The 23,778-nt window shown below is 42.3% G+C and overlaps 1 protein-coding gene across 5 annotated transcripts in view; it reads right to left on the reverse strand.

Annotated features, from left to right (window-relative positions):
* Positions 1-19,548, reverse strand: part of NOBOX (NOBOX oogenesis homeobox) — a 36,338-nt gene extending 16,790 nt beyond the window's left edge. The window contains exons 1-5 of one of the 5 annotated variants that reach the window (XM_078394140.1): positions 19,396-19,548; positions 14,521-15,237; positions 9,017-9,123; positions 6,642-6,763; positions 4,977-5,110 (exon numbers count right to left, since the gene is read on the reverse strand). In XM_078394140.1, coding sequence (XP_078250266.1) covers positions 4,977-5,110; positions 6,642-6,763; positions 9,017-9,123; positions 14,521-15,121 — 964 coding nt within the window. In that variant the 5' untranslated portion in view covers positions 15,122-15,237; positions 19,396-19,548. Of the gene's footprint in view, positions 1-4,976; positions 5,111-6,641; positions 6,764-9,016; positions 9,124-14,520; positions 15,238-18,264; positions 18,410-18,842; positions 19,058-19,395 lie in introns of those variants that run through there. The other 4 variants (XM_078394138.1, XM_078394137.1, XM_020785788.3 and 1 more) reach the window with 4 other exon arrangements.
* Between the last annotated feature and the right edge of the window lie 4,230 nt (positions 19,549-23,778).

The following is a 23,778-nucleotide window of genomic DNA, read 5'->3' on the forward strand; positions in this document are numbered from 1 at the left end:
AACACTACAAAACGTCTCTATTCCAAATGTTGAACTCTGCTGAACTAAATCAATTTTTTCCAACTGACAAATGCCCTGTCAGACCACCAACATCCCCAGAAGCCAAATACTAGGATTCAAGATGAGTTTTGCTTCAACATCTCTTACACCACAGTCTGTAAAACTGTGTAAGTTTTATCTATGTAAGCCGCCCCAAGTAGACATGGTCTAGAGGGGCGGGGTAAAAATCCAATAAATAAATAAATAAATAAATAAATAAATAAATAAATAAATAAATAAATAAATAAATAAATAAATAAATAAATAAATAAACAAACAAACAAACAAACAAACAAACAAACAAACAAACACACAAACAAAAACCTTGCGAGGCTTCCAGTACCAATGAAACTGAAGAACAGGAGGTTCCAGTCGAAAGGAAATTGTTGCAATATGATTTGGGCAGTTTAAGTATGGAAACCAAGCACTTCTGAATTCTTATATAAATTGTGTTATATGAACTGCCTGCTACCTACTACCTCTTGTATATCTACCAGTTTCCAAATGCACATTTTCCCAACTGCACATTTTTCCCAATTACAAGTTAAAAAACAAATACAAAAACGTAAAAAGTAGATTTGAAAAGTACCAGATGAAGAAATGTATTGTTCAATTTTATTATCTGGGCTCAGATTCTATACTTTGCAACCAAGCTAAAGGTATGGCCCACTAATATGGCCAGCCCATGAGGTGTTCAAGAAACCTGTTTTTGCTGACTAGGATTGCCTAAACATGCATATAAAATCCATGGCCAGTGACTAGCTGAAGAACACCAAGTGACAGTGTTTGTCCTGGGCATAAGATACTGTGCAAATTTAGCCTAAAGCAATGGTTCCCAACCTTGGGTATCCAGATGTACTTGCACTACAGCTCCCAGAAATCCTGGTCAACATAGCCAGTGGTGAAGGCTTCTGGGAGTTTTAGTCCATCTGGGAACTCAAGGTTGGGAACCACTAGCCTACAACAACCAAGTTGATGCAAACAAGTGAGTGGGCATGAATGAGCTAATGGAAAGGAGGTAGCATTCATACTAAAATAATCTTTAGTATCTGCTCATCCTGCAAATGTGACAATATACACAGCACCATATGTGCATGTGCCAACATTCATTCACTAAAGCTTTGTGTAGGCTTGAGGAGTTGTGAAAGAGACTGGTATATACCATCCCATAGCACTTCAAGCACTCTTTCGGTGGTTTGCAAGTTAATTATGCAAGCTACACATTAAACCTTCCCCCTAAAGAGCTGGCTACTGATTTTACCTACCTTGGAAGGATAGAAGGCTGAGTCAACCTTGAGCCGGCTACCTGGAATTGAATCCTGGGTCATGAGCACAGTTTTGGCTGCAATGCAGCAGTTTAACCACTGTGCCATGAGGCTCACACAACACAAGAGGAAATGTGCTCCTCTTTGGCTCCAACCACCTGTGGCCAAGGTGGACATATTGGGTCCAATTGTAGAGCTTCTAATGTTGGGAGGCAGCTGAAGTGATTCTCCCATAGATAAAAGGACTGCTTTAAGAAAGACTGTTCCCATTAAACCAATCTTTAGCTTTGTGCTCAGACATGAACCTTTGAAGCTCTCTGATTGTACCCTAAGACAGGAATGTTAATTCTTTTCAGAGGATTCGAGGTTATTCTGAAGCAGAGTACTCTTTCCACTTATTCTAGAGCAGTGATTCTCAACCTTGGGATCCCAACTCCTAGAAATCCTGGGCAGAACAGCTAGTGGCGAAGCCTTCTGAGAATTTTAATCCAATAACATCTGGGGACTGAAGGTTGGAAACTACTGTTCTAAAGGTTTTATTATCCCACTCAGTGACAGCAGGACACCCTCACCTACCCCAACTTCAGGAACAACTGAAGCAGGAAACAGTGGGAAATTGCTGTTGAGTCGTTTAGTCATGTCCGACTCTTCAAGACCCCATGGACTAGAGGATGCCAGGCCCTCCTGTCTTCCACTGCCTCCCGGAGTTGGGTCAAATTCATGTTGGTAGCTTTGATGACACTGTCCAACCATCTCGTCCTCTGTCGTCCTCTTCTCCTCCTGCCTTCACACTTTCCCAACATCAGGGTCTTTTCCAGGGAGTCTTCTCTTCTCATGAGATGGCCAAAGTATTGGAGCCTCAGCTTCAGGATCTGTCCTTCCAGTGAGCACTCAGGGTTGATTTCCTTCAAAATGGATAAGTTTGTTCTCCTTGCAGTCCAGGGGACTCTCAAGAGCCTCCTCTAGCACCACAATTCAAAAGCATCAATTCTTCGGCGGTCAGCCTTCTTTATGGTCCAGCTCTCACTTCCATACATCACTACTGGAAAAACCATAGCTTTGACTATGCGGATCCTTGTCAGCAAGGTGAGGTCTCTGCTTTTTAAGATTCTGTCTAGCATCTTAAAAAGCAGTGGAAACTGCTTTTTAACAACATTAGCAAGACTGGAAAAACCTTCAGATGTAGTCTACTTTAAACATCTTATTCAAGGTAATATCTCAAAAATGCTGAGGAGAATGGAAGGCTAATACTTATCATATTTGCATATATAATTTTTAAGTTTTTTAAAATTTAATTCAGTAGTTGTATTTTGTACAATGAGTTTTTGTTAAATAAAAAGGGGATTTCACTTTTAAAATATTATAATGAAAAGGCCATTGTGCCCTCTAGTGGCCACTATATTTTTTAAACGCAAAAGCAACATTAAAATGAGTTGAGAGGGTCGGGGTATCAGGGTGCTGTGGACCTTCAGAAAGATGGCAAAATTGTCCCCCTTCCAGAGGTCATGTCAGGCTTGGGTTCTGCAAATATGGCCCTGCGGGTGCACCTGACCTGCAGGCCACATATTCCCCACTGCACTACTAAACAAAAGGAGGATTGTCCTGAGGTCCTATATGCTTGAAGAGAATATGCACTGCCCTGAGACTTTAAATCTTCCTTGTTTGAGGAGGCATTATTTCTTGCACTACTTAGTTTAAACCAAAATATTCCTAGGAGACACAATGTTGTAAAACTAGACTCCTGGAATGAGGAAGTAGACATATTGCCCCCTTTGCCACAACAATCTGATTCACAAATGACCCTAAAGATTGCAACAGCTCTGGCTAAGGAGAATGCTGTATCCTGGCTAACCTCTGCTAGGAAGGCTGAGGACCTGATTATTTGGGACAGACCTGTGCAGAGTATGGTGCCGAGAGACCTCTGAGCCAATGCCGCCATCAGGTGGAAGCATAAGGAATTATAGGCAGGAATGTGCTCAGACCCTGAGGAGGAGATTTCTAGGAGCTCATAAATAGATGGAGGGCTAGGAAACTATGACTGGCATCACCCAAAGCTAAAAAAAAAAAAAAGCAGATGATACCTGGTAACTGGAGTAAGCCAGAAGTGCCAGGTGACTGACTGAGGCATAGTCATGGAGTGTTAAGTGTCTTGTTGGTCACCTTGGAGGGCAGCACAGGCTACACGACACAAGATATTCAGCAGTTGACCAAAGTTAGCACTGTTGCTGTTGGGAAGCTCGAGTAGGGGTTCATCAACAGAAATGGGTGAAGACCTCAGAAAAAAAACTCTGTACTGGGTAAAAGAAGGGAAGGATTTGTGGAAGAACCTAGGATCCCAACTTCTAGGCCAAAAAGCAAGGCCAAATGATCTCTGCCTTCCTGGGCCATAGCTAGCTGTCAACCCTTCCTTCTGGATGCCTCCTTCCACCAGAAGAAAAGACAGACAGAAATATCATCCACTACTCCCATTTTTGAAGTACCCAGATTATTCTGAACTGAAAACAGAGATCCCTAATTTGCAGTCACTCCGCACCTTACTTCAACTGCAGTAACAAGAACAGTTGAAGTGTGTCAGAATAATCTTCACCAGCTGGACAATGAATTTTCACAATAAAGCCAAGCGCCCCTTCTTTTTCAGTGATGTTTATCCAGGAATGCTGAAAAACCTCAGGTCCTGTGGAACAGTGGGGCATTTTCCTTATCTATGATTTTTCTTTTTTCCTTAGGAAGCTGGGATCTTTCAAACTGAAAACAATTAGTCCAAAGGCTGGGTCAGGCTGCACTTCCTATTTCTAATATAAGGGCAGAATCTATTGTTGAAAAGTTAACAATCTTAACTTCATACTGCTCAACCCTCATCCCATAGTCATCCTACAGCATGGGAACTGGATCACTTTCTGGTAAACAAGTGGGAGGAGAATTCACACGTCAGCAAAAACTTCCACCTCTCATTGGGGTGGGGGTGGGGTTTAGCACCAAGCAATAAAAAGTAATGTTTGGTGCATATGACAACTGGACATGTGGTCCAGACTTGCATTCTACAGACTACATCCTAAGGCTAAAGGCAGTCTTAGTAGATATAAACGCATTGTGTGCATAGGATTTTGTGAATGTGTGCAAGAAAAACTAGTGCACTGCCCTGCACATGTCTGCTGCAAAATCCTAATAGGGTAAGAATTAGCTGTTCCTTGAAGGAACTGAGCTAAGATCCCATAGACTGCTCACTTATGTGTCTTCTATTCCCCATGAAAATCTAAGGGGCAGCCCTGCCAATGCTCTTACCCAATAGGTCAGGTGTCAGTCACACAACATGTGGGTCACAGGCACCCACACACACCTGCTTCTATGGTACCACCACTGCCTATCTTTTTTTTTTTTTTTTTTTTTTTTGCAACAACAAAAGGAGAAACACCATTCCTGGAAGCTTCTAGGAGCTGAAACTCTCCTTTAAAACAATATGCAGCCCCACACTTCATCAGCAGCTTCATTCTTTCCCACAACGGGATTGTACCGTATAAAGATATCATAGTCTTAATTCTGGTGCTGCATAATGTACAAAACGGCACTGTTCAGGAGAAACAAAGCAATGGGGCTGGGGATAAAGGGCCTTGTTAGCAGCAGGGAACAAGGGAAGGGCCAACCAAACTAAAATCCAATTGAGCCAGTTCTCACCTGATGTGGAGACCAGGGATGCAGGCTGCCCTGTCAATATGCTAGAATAGTTGACAGTTGCTGTGCCCACCATGAGTGTAGCAGGCTGATCATTCATAGGGTCAGACAACTGGGGCACAGTTTGCAGCATTGCCCTGGAAACAAAGTTAAACATGAACAGAGTCAGAAACAAATAGTGCTAAATTTAAATCTTTCTTCCTGCTGCTTCATTTTCAATTCCCTTTCCTGCTGAGGGAATGATACCTGCCATTTCATTACAAAGAGAATACCTGAATGACTCCGGCAAAAACAATACCAAGAAACACTTCCCTTTTTTTCTCATTTTCATATTCTCTAACATCTCAGGGCTGGACTGATGCAGCTGATGCACCCATTTTGTCACTTCCACTTGGAAATGCAAATTTGAGGCAACATTTTGGTAATTATTGAGGGCTACAATGATGGTTCCCTGAAACAGTCTGGTGACTACTGGTGATTTCCAGTGGCCGGAATGTACTCCACCCACTTCAGGAATACATTAAGCATCAGCAAACAGTGAAGATGCCAGTTCTACTCCAAGTCCCATCACTGCAGCATAAGAGCACTATCCATTTAGTTCTCCTAGTTCAAGTTTGGTTGTTCGGCCCTAATTTAAATTATAACATGATAGATGGAGAAAACAGAAATCAGGATATTTCAGGGAACTAGATAGGAAGGCAAGCAACAAAAGTGCAGAATCTCAAGGCCATGGAAAAAGATGAGGAAATGATATAGGAAATACAACCCCATTCATGTAATAGTGTTGGGTGCTAACCAATATACCCTTCCATCAGGGAAACCTGTTTCTGTTTAAGGATTATTTAAAAAAAAACCCAAAGTTATATTTTAAAAAACCACTTTTTAAGAATTTTTTTTTTAAAAAATGGATCTACACATGGATTAAAAAAAATGAAGGCCTTTTCCTGGGGTTGGGAGACATACGGCCTTCCAGATGTTGTTAGACTGCATCTGCTCTTAGCTCTAGCCAAGGCCATCTGTGGTGAGGCATCTCCAGAGTCATCATTCAAAAACATATGAAGGGACAGTGCCCACGTCTGACCTAGCAGAACTCATAATATTAGGCTTCTCAAATTCCGAGAGGATGCATAGCGATATCATTCTTCTTTTCTTTCTCATCCACTTCTTTCTCTATTAAGTGAACACTTTTGCACTTTACTGTGAATTTTTGCAAATTACTAAAATGTCTATTGTATTTTTAAAAAATGATTTGTTACAATCATTTATTACAATCTAGAGGAAATCACATATCCTCTGGAAATTAAATCTTGGAAAGATATTTAGAATATACATCAGACTTCATGCTTTCCAGCACCATTAAAGGGAAACGGTGAAGCGCTTCTGTCTCCTGTGAGTTCAGCAACAGGTAGGCTTTTTAAACTTGATTCTTTAGCTGGAATCTTTCCCCCTCAGACTGCTGAAAATGATAAAGGTAAGAGATAATAGATCATGACGCCTTTAAAAACCAGGCAGGTTTTGTACCATTCCATAACCAGGCAAAACCCGTGCAATAAAAGAAGGCACTGGGATGAAACAGTTAAAGGATAACAATGCCTCTGTTGTACCACCTGCATTTCTTTTTAAGAACTGACCTCCATTTTGTAATTTTAAGATGCAGAAGATTCTTACCCTTGAGAGCTTTGTTGAGGGACTACTGACAAAGTTGATGCTGCAGCTGAACATTTCTTGTTTTCCTTCACTGTCAGTTTTTCTATTTTTCTCCATTTGGCTCTGCGATTCTGGAACCAGACCTAATAAAGTGAATGAGGTGGGGAGTCCTAACATGAAAGGAACACACATACACACAATCTGGAGCCACATACACATAATCATTGTTCGAAAGAGAAGGTATATTAAGAAAAGTATTTTTACTGCCTATGCAAAGACCTCCTCTTGTGTTTGGGGAATCAAAAGGTCACAGATAAAAAAAACACTGCTTCTGTGAATCCTTCCTTTATACCCAAATCATCTGTGGGGCCTGTAGCCTTGAACAGAGGACCATCAGTAAGGTGGGTCATCTCTTTCAGTCACATGCTTCCCACTGCCATAGGGTCAAAAGCAGCTTCAGAAGGGCACTTTGAGTGGGAAATGGCCAAAGATGAAACAGTTAACCAGAGCTCCCACCCTCTCCACTGTAGATTACAGCATCCACAGCTGATTCCACTGTATTAAAAAAAGGGCTGAAGAATATGCATGACTTAGCATCATATATAATTTGAAGTACTGTGTATAATTTGAAACCTGGTAATTGCCTTCAAAAAAAAAAAAAACTACACAAGAGACTGAGAGTTCATGATTGGTGTTCTCTTCCAAATAGTGAAAAGGAGACTGACAGGGGTTGTCAGTTTTGTCACAGAAGCAGTGGTAGGAAAAAAGGTAAATCTTTCCCAAGGATCTGTTTTTGCAATGAAAATCCCCTCCAAATTCCTTTCCCAATCATAGAAGCTAGGTTGAATTTCTGGTAAGTCTCCTATGAAGGAATTTAGAAGTATACTTGCCAGAATTTTCCCAGCAGCATGCAGAAGTGTGATGCCTCGGTAGCTGTCACAGAGTTGACAGTTGCCGTTCTTTTTTTAAAAGAAGTTGGACAACTGTTCCAACTTCACAGTCCTGAGTGATTTTGCCTAGTGTTCATGTTTTTGAAATAGGTGCCTCAGTTGTTGGAGGAGCTTATTGTTTCCTCTTCTTTTAAAAACAGATCTCCTCTAGAACTGCATCTGACCCTAGGGCTTTTCTATTGGAGAGTTGGTGAATGGTCTCTTCCATTTCTCCTAGAGACTAGTATTTGTGTGTGTTTGATTGTCTGTTCAGCCCATTTTGAACATGGCCATGTGAGTTTATTTAAAGTGAGGAAAACTTATTTATTTATTTAATTAAGGTCTCTGGGCCGCTTACAGCATTTAAAATACATTTAAAACTTGAGCAGCATCAGCCTCTCTCTCTTTCTGGTACCTACCATAATCCCATGGCAAGACTGAATAGGGGTCTGCGTGCAATGGATTACCAGGATTTCCTAAGTGCTCATCCTGCTTTTACATGTAGCATAAATACAGAGCAAATATGCACAAATAAATTTAATTAAAACAGCACTGGAGCAACATCTACATATGATTGCAAAAGCTTTTAAAGTGTGCAAATACATCCTGCCAGCCATCTGTATTAAACTAAACTGCCTTCAGTGTGATTAGACCAATAGAAACTATTTTGAATTTGTCAGCAACATAATGTGTAATACTCTTCAGTATATTCCAAACATATGCAGATTTGTACAACGGCAAACAGACCACACCTCCTCACATGAGCAGTCTAATCACATGAACACCCTTAGGGTAAAACCAAAAATTTACATGACTGCATTAACTTCATTTTTATGGGGAAAATATGTCTTTTTTGCTCTTTATAGAAATGTAGCAGCAATCCCACATGTGTTTGAGGTGGCAACAGTACATTGCTCAGACAAGCAGACTGCTTGCCTGAACATATGCATGTGTGTGCACAGCCATATGGCAACACATTGATGAAAGCTGACCACAGCCCCAGTCATTCATACTTTCCACTCTCCTTCCTACTCTAATTTTGGCATACTAATTTTGATTGGCTTAAAACAGAAATCCTGGCCAGCACAGTCAGCAGTGAAGGCTTCTGGAAGTTTTAGTCAAATAACATCTGGGGACCTAACGTTTGGAACAATTCGCTTGAAGTATAGATTCTTGTTACATCTGGAATGCTGGAATACAATTTAATGCCATTTTGTAGTTCAAGGTTCTAAGTAATAAATGGATGCCAAACCATATTTCCTCACTTTGGATACAAACATGAACTGTAATGCAAGCTAAACAGGCTTGATGCTTAAAAGATAGTATGTAAAGAAAAGGGACAAATTGAAGGACCAGGCCATTTGCTTTTAAGCTGGATGATTACGCCCAGCTTGCTAAACTGTGTGTCAACAGGCAGGGCTGATCTATCTGAGCCAGGCCTATCCTTGGTCATCAGCAAGGACTCACCATAACCCGCTGTGGTGTAACACCTACAGTGGCAGCAATTTCCCGGCGTTTCTCATTGTCGGGATAATGGTCTTCCTGGAACATTCTCTCCAGCTCATCTAACTGTTCTAGAAAGGAAGGAACCATTGAATAGCAGGATGCAAAAATGAGAATTGCAAAAGAAAAAAAGAATTGGAAAGAGCAAGAGTGAGAGAACCAAGGCGAAAAAAACAGACTGTTGACTTTTAAAATATAGCAACATTCCTTCAATTTGAAAATACAAATATAGCAAAACCCTGGTATTCCCAACCCATCTATTGTATCCTACTTTGTATCTATGTAATCAGTGTATTTCTGATGTTTGTATAAATGTGTCACAACTCATCACAAGGCTGAAAACATGCCATCAGTACAAGATTATGACAGAACAATTTGTGTGCAAACTGTTCAAGAAGTTGAGACATTTGATCTTCTAATCTTTGCATGTTATAGGATAAGATGCCTTAACGGTATCCTTTGCCTTTTACTCTACTGAGATGAATGATTTGGGCCACTGCCCCATTCCTCTCCTAGCCTGCAGGTTATTTTCAGTTAACCGAACCCTATATTTTAAGAAGACTATCTTGTGGGGTTTTTTTTGTTTTTTGTTTGTTTGTTTGTTTGTTTGTTTGGTGGCATTTTCTCTCCCTCTCAGGTTCCCCAAAGGCTGGACTTGCCAGTGGAACCAGACCAGAATTTTTACAACAGAGTGATGCCTATCAAAGACATATCTAGAATGCAGGTAAAATTTGAAGAAATGTAATGAGATAACGATAGAGAGCTTCACATCCATATTGTTATATAGCTGGTGGGGGGATTTTTCATATCTTATGGAACCCAGTTCCTTCAAAATTAATTTCTAGATACATATATTCAGACATTTAGCAATGAAGTTAAAACAAACACATGAGGGAAACAACAATTTAGCCTTGCCCCCCACCTTTGTCATTGGTCTCTATATGAATCATCTTGTGAGAGTCATTTAAAGGGGAGAGTCTTATTTAAAGGGAATTAATCAGGACATCCAGTTACATATTAAAAAATGTAGAATGAAGTTGTACAATTTGTTTAGCTGCTCCTGCAGTGCCATATATACAGATCACCATGGAGTTATTTTCCTTCCAGTCTGCTGTGGGAAAGGGAGAAGAAGCATTTCTTAAAGAGGCTGGCTAGAAGACAGGCCAGATTCCCATAAGATGAGGCAGAAGAACCATGAATGCCTAGTGCCTATTTTAAAGTAACAGATATACAGTAAATTGTTACACCTCCTACAGGCATCACTAGCATGCAAGCACACATGACAACAACAGTGGTGCAAGCAACTCAACCGGGCAAATTTGAGACTTTTGTAGACTGCAGACACCAAGAGCCACTGTTGTTTTCTTCTTCCTGGCTCCAAGACACAGCAGTCTTTGCAACTCATTGTGTCTGTCAAAAATCCCACTCGCATTCCCACCTCCATAGGCCTTGGCTAGAAGTCTCCCAAACATAGTAGCAGCGTTATAAAAAGAAACTAAAGAAACAGAGCCTGGCAGCCTTTCTGCCCAGCTGAGGCAGAAAGTGGAAAGCTTCCCCATTGTCGAAGGTGCAGATGGAGACTGGGCTCTACAAGTCTCAGCTAGAGATGGGAAGAAACCAAACTAGAAACTGGGAAAAAAAACATACCACTAACCAGCACAATTTTAGTTCATGCAAGCCATTTTGCCGAAACAAAACAAGCGCCTGACTTGTCTCTGCTCAGCACTTCATTTTGCTTCAGGAAACTAGATGCCCTCTGCCCCCTTTCCCACTGCCCCGTCGCCTCCCTACCTGGTCTTGCTGCCGCCTCCTCTTCCTCCTCTGCTTTCACCATCTTCAGAGACAGTGGCCTGACTTCCCTTCCAGGAGCCAGGCCTGCAGTCTCTCTGCATGTGCACACCTATCAGCTGATAGGCAGGTGCCTGTGCAGAGACAGCAGCCCCAACTCCTGGAAGGGAAGCTGCATCACTGTCTCTGAAGATGGCAGAAGAGGAGGTGGCAGGACAATGTAGGGAAGCAACAGGGGCAGTGGAAAGGGACCAGACGGGCGGGTAGCAGAGAGGATGGAAGCATCAGGTCCCCTCCCTCCTAGGCATGCGCCAGAAAAATTAAATGTGAACCAGTTAGTTTTTCTAGGGTTTGCGAGTGGGTCATGATTTGTGTATAGCCACAAACCACCCCGATTCATCATTTTTCTGGTTCATGCCCATCTCTATTCCCAACCAAATGGAATCTCCCCTCTTCATTATGGAATAACACCACAGGGAATAAAAACAGATTTCTGAGAACAATTTCGCAAAAAGAGCACCTCTTTTTCATATAACATTAGGAAATTATAATTGTGCTGAACAAACAAAATATATGTATTTTGTTTCATTGTCTACTGCACAGTAAAATGTTTTTAAAGTACTTCAAAACTGAAATGAATTTGAAAACAATAACTCCACAGAATCTACATGCTATGTTTAAAGGTGCATGGGAAAATAGCATCTGGAAGTGCTCCCAGTTTTGCATTCCCTCCAAAAAAATAACAAGCACCAAAAGAAACATGGCTAACCCTAGGCAGAATGAGACCAGAATCAAGAAACAATAGTGGATTTCTGATTTATTATTGCTTGTTTACTGATTGGAATGGGAGAGTTGTTGGTGAGAATTTCTATCTCAAGTCTCAGGATAACTCAGTGACTTTAGGCACTATGCACCTTGATTTGGATGACTGAAATGCAGCATCTGCCTCTGTTCTGAAACAGCAAATAATTGTTGAAAAGAAGCCTTTTGAAGTCCATATTCAGGCAACAACTTATTAAACCATCCCAAAGGTCACATAAAAGCACACAGAACTCTAATTAATAATAATTACAGTGGTGCCTCACAAGACGAACACCTCATGGGACAAAAAACCTGCAAGACGAATGGTTTTTGTGATAACTGTGGTGCCTCGCAAGACATCTTCTTCTATGGCCGTGCTTCGCAAGACGATTTTTCCCCCCAAGACTGATGCCTCACAAGATGAAAATAATTCATTCGTCTTGCGAGGTTTCCTATAGGAATGCATTGCAATGCATTCCTATGGAAAACCGCTTTTCACAAGATGAAAATTTCACAAGACAGTGCTACTTGTGGAACGAATTACTTTCGTCTTGCGGGGCACCGCTGTATGTGCCAACAAGTCAATCAAGACTTATAGCAACCCTTTTTCAGTGTTTTCTAGGTAGAAAGTACTCAGAAATGGTTTACCATTACTGTACAGTGGTGCCTCGCATTACGAGCGCTCCGTTTTATGACAAAATCGCTTTACGTTGAAGGTTTTGCGATTGCAAAGACGATGTTTCCTATGGGGGAATTTTGCTTTGCGATGATCCGTTCCTGCTTCGGGAACCGATTCTTGCAAAACAATGATTTTAGAACAGCTGATCGGTGGTTTCAAAATCACCACCAGGTAAAAAACATGGCTCCCCGCTCTTTTCTGGGATGGATTCCTCGCTGCATGGGCAGCGAAAATGGCCGTGCTATGGAGGGTCTTCGCTGGACGGTGAGTTTCAAGCCCCTAGGAACGCATTAATCGGGTTTTAATGAGTTTCTATGGGCTTTTTAATTTCGTATTACGACGTTTTCATTCTACAGCGATTTCACTGGAACGAATTAACGTAATGCGAGGCACCACTGTACCTTCTTCTGGGAGCATCCTCGGACTGTGCAGTTTGCCCAAGACAACACAAGCTGGCTCTTCTGGGGTGCACAGTATGGAATTGAACTCCCAGTCTCTGGCTCTGCAACCAGATAACTAACACACTGAGCTACCCAGCCAGCTATGAAGAACTCTAATAAATAAATAAATAATAATAACAACAACTGTATGGCATCAACAGGTTGGCTCTTCTTGCAGGAGCTGAACTCCCAACCTCTGGTTCTACAGTCAGATAATTTAAGCCACTGAACTCTGCAGAACTCTTAATACAATGAGGCAACAAACAATCTTTCTGGTGATGAAACCAAAGAGCCTGCAGTTAATCACAGATATAATATGGGAGGAGATTGTAGACATTGGAATTATATTCTTGGGTTGATGAAACAAAGAAACATTCAAGTATTGATCCTCTATGTTTAAAATATATTCTCCACCTAATATTAAGACATGTCTATATACTTGGGAAAAACACACCGCATAGGTAAAAAACTGAAACAAAGTAGATAGTTTAATATCATTTTAAATTACTCTCATTTTACATTATATTAGACTATAAATCTGAGTTGCCTTTGCACCTCTTTAAAAAATGCTCCTGGCCCTCCTTAAATAACCTTGGGACTCATGTTCTGCTTAAGGGTTTGAAAATATGATGAGAGATCCCAACTCCTTATTTCAGAGAAACACAAATGTCTCTCCTTGTAAGATGGTTGTCCTCTAGCCAGTATGATCATATCCTGCTTTCTCATGACACCCAATAGGTAGGTTCTTTTCTTCTATGGGAAGACACATTCCCATTGGTTTGAAGCCAATGGTGAGTGGGACAAGCCAAAAGTGGGCAGGACAGCTCCCTTTCTTCTTCTCTTTCTCCCACACCTCTTGCTTCTCCCTCTCCTTCTCTCACACTCCTGCTTCCTCCCCACCCAGCTGGCTGTTGGGCAAAGGACATAATTGACTAGAGCCAATTTCTTACAGAGGGCATTTGAAATCACCTGCGGGCCCAAGGGAATGGCAAGCAAAAGTTGCAAACTGCCCACACCTGTTTTAAACATAACTGCAGAACCTTACTGAATATTTCCCAATAGCTAGAAGATATTTTGCATTGATTGTTAGTACAGTGGTGCCTTGCATTACGATGTTAATTCATTCCAGCGAAATCGCTGTAGAACGAAAACATCATAAAGCGATTTTTAAAAGCCCATAGAAACACATTAAAACCCGATTAATGCGTTCCTATGGGCTTGAAACTCACCGTCCAGTGAAGATCCACCATAGCACGGCCATTTTCGCTGCCTGTGCAGCGAGGAATCCATCCCAGAAAACAGCAGGCGGTCATTTTTTTTACTCGGCGGCCATTTTGAAACCGCTGATCAGCTGTTCTAAAATCATCGTTTTACGAGAATCAGTTAGCGAAGCAGGGAACCAATCATCGCAAAGCAAAAAAACCCCATAGAAAACATTGTTTTGCGGTCGCTTTTGCGATCGCAAAAACTTCGTCATTATGCGATTTCGTCGTAAAACGAAGCACTCGTCTTGCGAGGCACGACTGTAGTTCCTAAAAGACAATCATTTGGGGGTTGGGGGAGGGCACTATTTCCTTACTGACATATCTAGAAAAGAATGAGCAGCAGAGTGGAACAAAGATATACATCCTACAGTGACCACCCTAAGAATCTCTTACCATTCAGACACTATAGAGAGCAAATGCACCAGATAGTATGAATCTATTCTTAATAACCTAACCTGGTAGTACTGTTGGTAACATTTCTTAAAAATAGCTCACCAGCACTGTAGAATGTACGTGTCTTTTTCCGGGCAGGTGGAGCAGGTTCCTCTGGAGGTTCTGGAGAACTTTCCTTTTCTTTGGTGCTGTCTGGCTCACTCTTGGAAACCTGGAGTGAAGAAAGCCTGTAGGACTGCAGACCTGTGCAATTAACTGTTGCACACCTGGCTGATCTACGAGTCACATGGCCCAGGCTTAGATTCTGATTCATGCCCTGAATTTGCTCTGGTTGATGCAGGTCTCCAAGAGCAGAAGGAGATGCTTTTAGAGAACCTGTTGCAAGAATGCTCTGATTTTTCATGGCATCTTTATCTGCTTGCCCCTGTGACTTTGGCTGGCCAGTAACGTCTTGGTTCAGTTCAGGATCTGGAGCAGGGGGATCAGTGTTCATATCACTGAAATGGGTAGGTAGGTGCCTACCTATGTTTGTGAAACTGAGCTGATGAGAATCCAAAACTGATGGCTGTGGAGCAAGTAATTCAGGTTGCTTGCCTGTATAACAGTGCACATTCTGCTCTTCTTCCTTTGCAATGTCCTCTCCTTTCTCCAAAGCTTTCTGAGATTCATCTTCTATAATAACAGTATGGTGTATAGACACCATATTATTTCCGATTCCAACTTCACTCACAAGTTTCTCATTGTGAGCAAATTGTTCTGAGCACAACAATGGCCCCCTCAGTCTCTTCCCTTCTTGCTCCTCAAATTCTTCCTTGCTTGCTGCAAAAAGAAAAAAGGGGGCTATTTTTAAATATTTTTTTAAAAAAGGTTTTGCTCAAAAAACGTAGCACTGAAATTACCACTTGTCCTCCCACCTCCTGCCAGGAGTGACAAGCGGATCATGCGCTGTGGAGCCACTGGTAGAATTGCACCATCCGTGTCCACAGTGGATTGGTGAGTGGACTGTCTAGCCCATGTTAACGCCACCTGTGCAGGGACCCCCAGTATAATCTATATATTATAGAATAGTGTAATTTAATCTGTAGTGTAATGTGTGCTCTGCTAAAGACACGTATCAAACATTGCAGTGCGCCATTCAATCCCACTACTGTTCAGATAACTGAACCTTGTATCCTTCAATGATACAACAGCACCGTATACAGAACTCTTGCTGGCACACATGAAGTTTGTTTTTACAGGCTGGTTGTGCCTACGGCCAGTTCTCTACTGATGCATGTTTCATGGAAGCCAACTGGAGAATTTTCTCAAAAGTATTCACTCACCTCCATTTAGGGCCAAACCTGGAGTACTGGAGAACCATTCATGTATGCCTCTTTTCCCCAAACAAAGCAGGAACAGCAGGGGTGATATTAAAACATGTGCCCAGAGATGGGCTGTTCACCTTCCCTCACTCTGCTCTGCTCCCCCCACTCTGGGCAGGTTTCACTAAGCCCAGTTCCAATAGCAAAAAAGGGATACTGATGGAAGAAAAAAAAAACTGCTTAAATCAAAAGACTGCAGTCAAGAATGATAGGGAAAGAGGTGGCACTTGCTTCTTTTTGCACTCCTTTCTGAGTAAATAGAACATGCATTACACACTTACACATGCAATTTTAAAATTTTAGACTGGATTTAGAAAATATATATATATATACTACAGTGCCCTTAAAGAATAACTAAATTAATATTAAATACCTTGAAACTATAATTGGTGAAAGCAAGCTTCACTATGTGATTTAAGAATAAGTTTGACTGCTTCTCAATATGAACATTTACTCTCTGTCTACCAAACCTAATTGTACCATTCCCCCCCCCCCCGGAAGAATAAGCTGCTTTAATCTGCACAGCCATTTCAACCTAACAGCCATAGATTTTTAAATTTAGGGCAGATGGAGCAAGGCAGTGGGAAGAAATACAAAACAGAAAACAAACAAACAAACAAAAAACTCCAGGGCTCAAGTTCCTAAATTCCCACACTTCAATAACTGTCACATCTTGTAAAAGACTGTGACTAGGTAACAACCTTGTGACACTGAGATAAAGATGGGCTAGAAATCAAAGCAAATAAACAAGGTACAGTGTCCAATAGCTCTCTCAAATGCCCTGAGCTTTGTATTTTCTGCAGATCACTGGAAATCAATCTATTGATCAATCAATCTGTAAAATAAATAGAGGTCCCTGTAGTTTTGCTGAAATATCTAGCCAGGCAATAATGAGTTATTTCTGAGGAATGGTTTGAAACAGTGGCTTCAGAATGTACATATCTAATGTTCATGTCAGGCCACGTCCTTCCTGCTGTTCATCAGTAATTGTATCACCATATGTGGCTTATTTCTTTTCCTACAAAACAACCCCCTGGACAATTTTACTTTTAAAAATGAGATAGGACTGCTTAGATACATTCTTCAATCAAAGTTTCTCTGCTCAACCAGGGAAGTTCAGTAGTGGTCGGGTGGCCCCTTATATATCTTCAAAAAGGCTGATATATCTTCTTCATATGGAGAATGATTTTCCTGAAAAGACATATGGCCACCTTTAAAACAGACTCTATGGTTGAAATCCTGTTGCTTAGCAAAGTAATTTGCAATGAGTAGGCCCACTGAATCAGTGAGAACTTCTGTGTAAGTTCCATTGATTGCAATTTGCCTACTCTAACTGCACGTCACTACACTAAAGCAAGCCACAACTAGAATAGGCCTATTTGAAAGGGGCTGACTCACAAAATCCACACTGATTCAATGGGTCTACTCTAGTGTCATTTCCTATGGTATGTTGTTGTTGTTTAGTCGTGTCCAACTCTTCGGGACCCCATGGACCAGAGCATGCCAGGCCCTCCTGTCTTCCACTGCCTCCTGGAATTTGATCAAATTCATGTTGGTATTCAATGACACTATCCAACCATCTCATCCTCTGTCATCCCCTTCTCTTGATATGGTATGCAACAGGATTTTAGCTTATACAGTATTTTAAAGTATTAGTTCTCATAGTGTTTTTTTTTAAAGAAAGCCTGGAAATGCACACACTGTAACCAAGAGATGCAAGGACTGATTGTAAGAATAAATCACAGCGGAGACCAGCCTTTCCTAACCTGCTGCTATAACTACCACCACCTCCAAACATTGTTTCTGAGTGATCTACTTTGTAGTCAACTCCTCCTGGAGGACATGAAGTTGACAAAATGTACTGTAACAGTAGTGATTTTCTGTAGCAGTGTAGTATTATTGTCCAACAAAAATGTTGATTTTAACCCACTTTTTTCTGGCTTCTTTACATCAAGTCACTATGGGAACAGTGGAAGAATAGCTGTTCTGTTAGGTCTACATTGCCATATATCTTTGCTCAAAGGGACAAAAGTATCTTTAAACTCCATGTGTTAGCCTATGATGTTTTCACACATGAAACAGAAAGTGGAAGTACTTCATGCTTTTGGCCTAAACGTGCTTTTGCTCTGGAAAACTAGAAGCAGGAAAATGAAATTATCCTTGGTATCTGCTTTACTTCTCCGTAAAGCAAGGGGCCAGGCTTCTCCTACAGTATTTCATTCCCCTTCTTGCAAATGTGTAGGGGGTGGGAGGGGTGTCCAAGGTCACCTTGAATCATGAAACCCCCTCCCCCTGCTTTAGTGAAAAAACAGCTCTGCATATGACTCTTCCAAAACGGGCCCCAAACGTCTAGACTACAATGGCCATCAGGCTTGACTCCTTTTGTCATGTCAACATCACCTCGAGGCCCACTCAGGTCCCAGCATTTTCATTTCGGACACTTCACTTGGGGAAGCTGAGCAAGCCGGATCCTATGTATGCTTACTTGAAGGCAACTACCCTTGTGCCTGAGATTTTTTTCCTTTTACTCCCGGTGTGCATTGGTACACAACCTTTAATGAAACCAACAGAGATGCTGCAGAGCGGGTCCCACCCCTGGGACCCCTAAAGTGAATTGTTTCTGGAACCGCCCACAAAACCACGGTTTCACATCTTTGCAGGATCACAGGAGTGAATCCGTACTCAGAGATGCACTACCTAGAGCACGTTTAATGAAACGTCCTCAAACGTTAATGACCGCCCTACTAAAACCTAGTAACTTTTATTCCCCTTGTTGGGCTGCGAATGGGCCCAGCGTGCATAATTAAGGAGAGGTGAGGTAGGCTCTGATTTCTTGTGGGGCCATGATTGGGCCATGCCCTGGGGGGTGATATTGGCAATTAAACAAGGCAAATAAAAGTCTCATTAGCCAGCTTTCCGCCCAGGCCGGTTCTCCTACCCGTTCCTTTCGAAGTTTGTAAACACGAGAGAGGCGGCCAGGGAAGACACAACCTGAGGGCTACACCAGCTTTGTGTGTACCCCGGGGCTCCTGCCTCCACCCTGCCCACCCGCCAGCACGTTACCCGCGTCCTGCTGGGGGGCGCCCCGCTCGCGCCTCGAGCTCTGCTCCATCCTCGCCCTCCGCGCGCTGCTCCAGCCTGAGGGCGTGTGGCGGCCCTCGTCGCGTGCGCCGGGGCTGCTTGAGTTCCCGCGGCCAGGCCCGGCGGCGCCTCCTCCTCCTCCTCCTCCTCTTCGAGGTGCCGGCGCCCGCCGAGAGCCTCATCAAGGCCACCTGGCCAGGGAGGGAGAGGTCAGGGACGGGGGTGGGTCGGAGGGAGTGAAGCTACTCCCCCAGCCCTTGGAGATCTCTCCACACACACACACACAGGGAGGTGTGGAGGTACCCATTATGTATTTTGTTCGCCTTGTGTAGGGTACTTTGGGGGTTAGGTGCGGCAGTATTGCTGTCCAGCTGCAGGTACAAGATTGCAGACTAATAAACCTTGCATACTCAGAAAAGAGAAACTATGGTTGCAGCTCATCATTCCCCTCCCGGACGGCTCTCTAGCCTCCTGGAACTGATAGGGAACAAATTTGGTGCGTTAGAAATGAGAACGCCTGTTTGGGAAGGCTTACCTGACAGCGTCGTTTCTTCCTCCACATCGAAATTTACAGGAATAAAATTTTCCTCCAGCCCTCATACGTAAGGTTTTTGTGTGCATACTGTAGAAGGCAGATGCAAGCACTCTCTGTATGAACCTAACCCCAGATCTAAGCCAAAATGGACTGTAAAAAGAGAGGCCTTTCAACAATGAAGGCTACAGCCCCTCTCCTCACTTCCTTGGGCGTTAGTTAAACACGGCATGGCTTATTTCGGAATAGACCCGCACAGGATTGCGTTGTATCTGCATCTCCACCACACTGCATCCCGTCTCCCCAATCACCACTACTGTAATATACATTATACCAGTATGTGCATGTAGGACCATGTGAGAGTCATCCCATCCTCTCTTTGCTAGAGCAGCAAGTGTAAGGGAAATGTTGATGCATTACATTTGCTCAGAAAACCTCGTTCCATTAGACAAAACTGGAAGATGGGTTGGGGTGCTAGAGAGTTATTTATTTATTTAATATGCTGCCTTTCTCCCCATAGGGGGGACCTAAGGCAGCTCACAACAATTAAGATCATGCAATAATAAGTTAAAATTCCATCTAAAACTGTATATTGCAAAACAATTAAACAGTCAGGATTAAAAACGAATTTGAAACGTTTTAAAAATGTGGTAAAATATCTAAATTTCCAAAAATATAGTGTTAGCTAGATACTTATTGCTTAAAAGCTTGGCTGAAAAGAAAGGTCTCTATAAAGTCTCCCTTTATGGAACCCTTCCAACGTTTCATAGACTCTTGCAAAAATTAGCCTTTCTGTCTATCAGAAGCTCTTTCCACACTCTCTCTATACTGTTTATAGAATTGTCCTTTATCAATTCTCTCATGTCACAAATGGCAGCCCTATGAATGAGTGATCTCCAATATGTACTGTCATCAAATGCCCTGTTCAGTACCTGTAAACCCAAGCCTCTGGTTACTTTAGGGTGTCAATCCATCTAATATTTGGTCTTCCTCTTTTCCTGCTGCCTTCAGTCTTCCTCAGAATTATTGTCTTTCAGAGAATCTTGCCTTCTCTTGATGTGCCCAAATTAAGACAGTCTCAGTTCCAACGTTTTTGCCTCCAGAGATAGTTCAGGCTTCATCTACTCTACGACCCAGTTGCTTATCTTTTTCGTAGCCCAGAGTATCCACAAAGCTCTCCTCCAGCACCATATTTTAAAGCTTTCTTCACTGTCCAGGTTTTACACCCTTAGCTATTCATCAGGAATACAATACTGTGGATCAGTGGTTCCCAACTTTGGTTAATGCAGGTGTTCTTGAACAGCAACTCCCCAAAATGCTCACAACCAGCTGTGCTGGCTTGGTTTCTGTGAGTTGCAGTCCAAGAACACCTGGGTTACCCAAAGTTGGGAAGCACTGCTGTGGATGACCATGGCACTGGTCTCCAATGGCACTAATTCCTTCAGTTATTATCTCTGTTTTCCTGCAAGGCAGAAGCCCTTGTCTTGGGAACTGGTCAAAACTTGTTAATTTAATATGATACTTCTTAATTTCATAAGAGCTTCACAAAAATGATACCCACTTACCATCATTAAATCATATATTTCATCTGTTTCTTTAAACTGAACCATGGGCAGTCACGCATCTAGAACTTTTTCGCATTGCCAAGGAGTAAAAACATAGATAAAAAGGCTTACGTGGTATCTATCTGAAACAACAGGATTTTGGCCATTGATTATCATACTGTCTTAAGTCTGTGATGTTGCAATGCTGTCAAAATCAGTGTAAGGCAGTAAGCCTAGTTATTCTGAAGTAAGGTAAAGGTAAAGGTTCCCCTTGACAATTTTTTCCAGTCGTGTCCGACTCTAGGGGGCTGTGCTCATCTCCGTTTCCAACCCATGAACCTAGAGTTTGTCTGCAGACAATCCTCTGTGGTCACATGGCCAGTGTGACTAGACACGGAACACCGTTTACCTTCCCACCAAGGTGGTACCTATATATCTACTTGCATTTTTGCATTTTGCATGCTTTCAAACCGCTAGGTTGGCGGGAGCTGTGACAAGCGATGGGAGTTCACTCCATTGCATGGATTCGATCTTACGACTGCAGGTCTTCTGACCTTGCAGCACAGAGGCTTCAGCGGTTTAACCTGCAGCGCCACCATGTCCAATAAATTTAGTAGGTCTTACCTCTGAGATCGAAGACAGGAGGGTCTGGCGTGCTCTGGTCCATGGGATCACGAAGAGTCGGACACGACTTAATGACTAAACAACAACCACTCCCTCTGAGATCACATGTATATACTGTACACTAAGAAACTAGCAGGAATCCAGCTTGCCACAATGAAACAAAGTTGCACAGGTGTAACTTTGCTAGGTATCATGCATAGAAAATGCAAATTGTGCAGTTTGATTGCACAGTCATTCAGTTCCTATAACAATCAACTATGCAATGCATTTCTGCCTTCCACTATTGTAGCTACCATGGACACACTGTGGGCCCACGTAGTTGTGGAACAGGAGTTCAGCTTATATGCTGTGTGTCACTAATGCAATGGTTCTGATTTGAGGGATGCTGGTCAGTAGCCTCCATTTTTGAGATTTGAGACCAGGCAGCTGGTTGTTATGACACCATAAAGGTGGGCCACAAAGACTTGGCAGGCAAGTAATGTTGGGAGACCATGACTGTTTTCTGGGCCAGCTGATTGTAATATGTGTTAGAGGAATCTTTGTAAATGGCCCGAGAATTTGGCTAAAATCTAGTTAACTAGATAGTATTAGCAACACAGAACCAGGGGAAGATGTTGGACCGTCACCTAGGTGCCAGAATCTGCTCAGCAACTGCAGTTGCCACCATTCCCACCAGGGCTCTCTTCTCATATGCTTCATTTACAGTAGGTATATTGTGGGGAGGTTTCCCAGACAGTGGGGGTGTGCTGGAGCTGGTGGAAATTTCACCTCCAGCTCATGGATGATATTTTTTTTCTTCCCATGCCCTGGGTTACCGTTATCAAGGTGTGTGCAACAAGAAATTCCCTGCATGCAAATGCTGCCTCTCTAGTCTCTGTCTTGCTCCACATGGCATGATGGGCAAAAATGCATACAAGGGACCTATATTTATGCCAACAAAATATACATATGCATTTTTTATTTTTTTTTTATTTTATATTTATTTTTTGCTGTGCCAATGAGCCCTGGCATCAGATGCACATTGATGGAGCTGGCTGCCCAGGCTGGAAAGATGTTTCATTCACAAAAATCAACATTTCTTCTCTTCTGGCACCTCAAATGCTAGATTCCTCTCCAAGCTTGAGATGCTGAACTGCATCCAGCACCCCAAGACTAGCCACACAATGACCACTGTTGTATTACTTATGTGCAGTGATATAAATCAGAGCAAGGAATTGCCATCAGTAAAGGAGCTGCTGCTTGTATTCTTCTTGGTGTAAAAAGTCACATGACTGGCACTTGACAAGTACAAGAAGTGACTTTTTAAACTTGCAGCAATTCACTGCTATGGCTTATACTGTTAATGCATGTAAGGACTAAGGCTCTGGCTTATGTGTTTTTGCTGTGCTGGTGAATGTGATTTGGGATGTGAATGGGACTTCCTGATGGGTGCCCATGAGTGCCCGTTGCATAATGTGAGTTCTAATAATATTTCCACAGTGGTGCCTGTAAATGAATTTGAGTCTCGCTAGTACTCTCAACAGGGCATATGTGCTACATTTGTTCAGCCATTTGAAGCTAGTCTTCTATAATTTTCCTCTGCCCTCCACTTTAGAAGCCATATGCCGTTCCCCCTCTGTATTGCCTTTATTGTTATAGGGAAAATACTTTGTTTTGCTGGCAGGGATAATCCTTCCACCTTCCATTGCCTGGGAAAATTAGAATTTTACATGCCCACTGCTAAAGAAAGAGGAGTAAACAAAACAAAACAAAAACATGCACAACCTCCTAGGGTAGAACCCATACCAAACTCACCACTCTCCCCCCCCCCATGAAAAGACATCTGAATTGTCTAATTATTTCAGAGAAGCACCCTAGTATATCAGCATCCTATGCCCTGATTAAATCCAGGCCTCGTACAAATTTTATAATGAGATAAATTGGAATTTATTCCCCCCCCCCCAAATTGGCCACCTTGTGGCCATTTCAAAATATCACGTGGATTTAGAAATCAACTTTCAGAGACAGAAGGATCTATTTTGGACTACATTGTCTAGGATCTCCCAGCTACCATGCAACTAGGCAAGATTTACTATTGTGCACATGGAACTGAGGGGTGACTCTGATCTTAAATGTTCCTCCTCTAGTTCAAAACAATGTAGAGCTACAATTTATACTTTCAATGGTCCGAAATGTCAGATGTTAGTGTGTGACAGAGAAAGCTAGAGAGTTAATTCTA

The sequence above is a fragment of the Pogona vitticeps genome, chromosome 5 (genome assembly GCF_051106095.1).
Source record: "Pogona vitticeps strain Pit_001003342236 chromosome 5, PviZW2.1, whole genome shotgun sequence".
Lineage (NCBI taxonomy): Eukaryota > Metazoa > Chordata > Lepidosauria > Squamata > Agamidae > Pogona > Pogona vitticeps.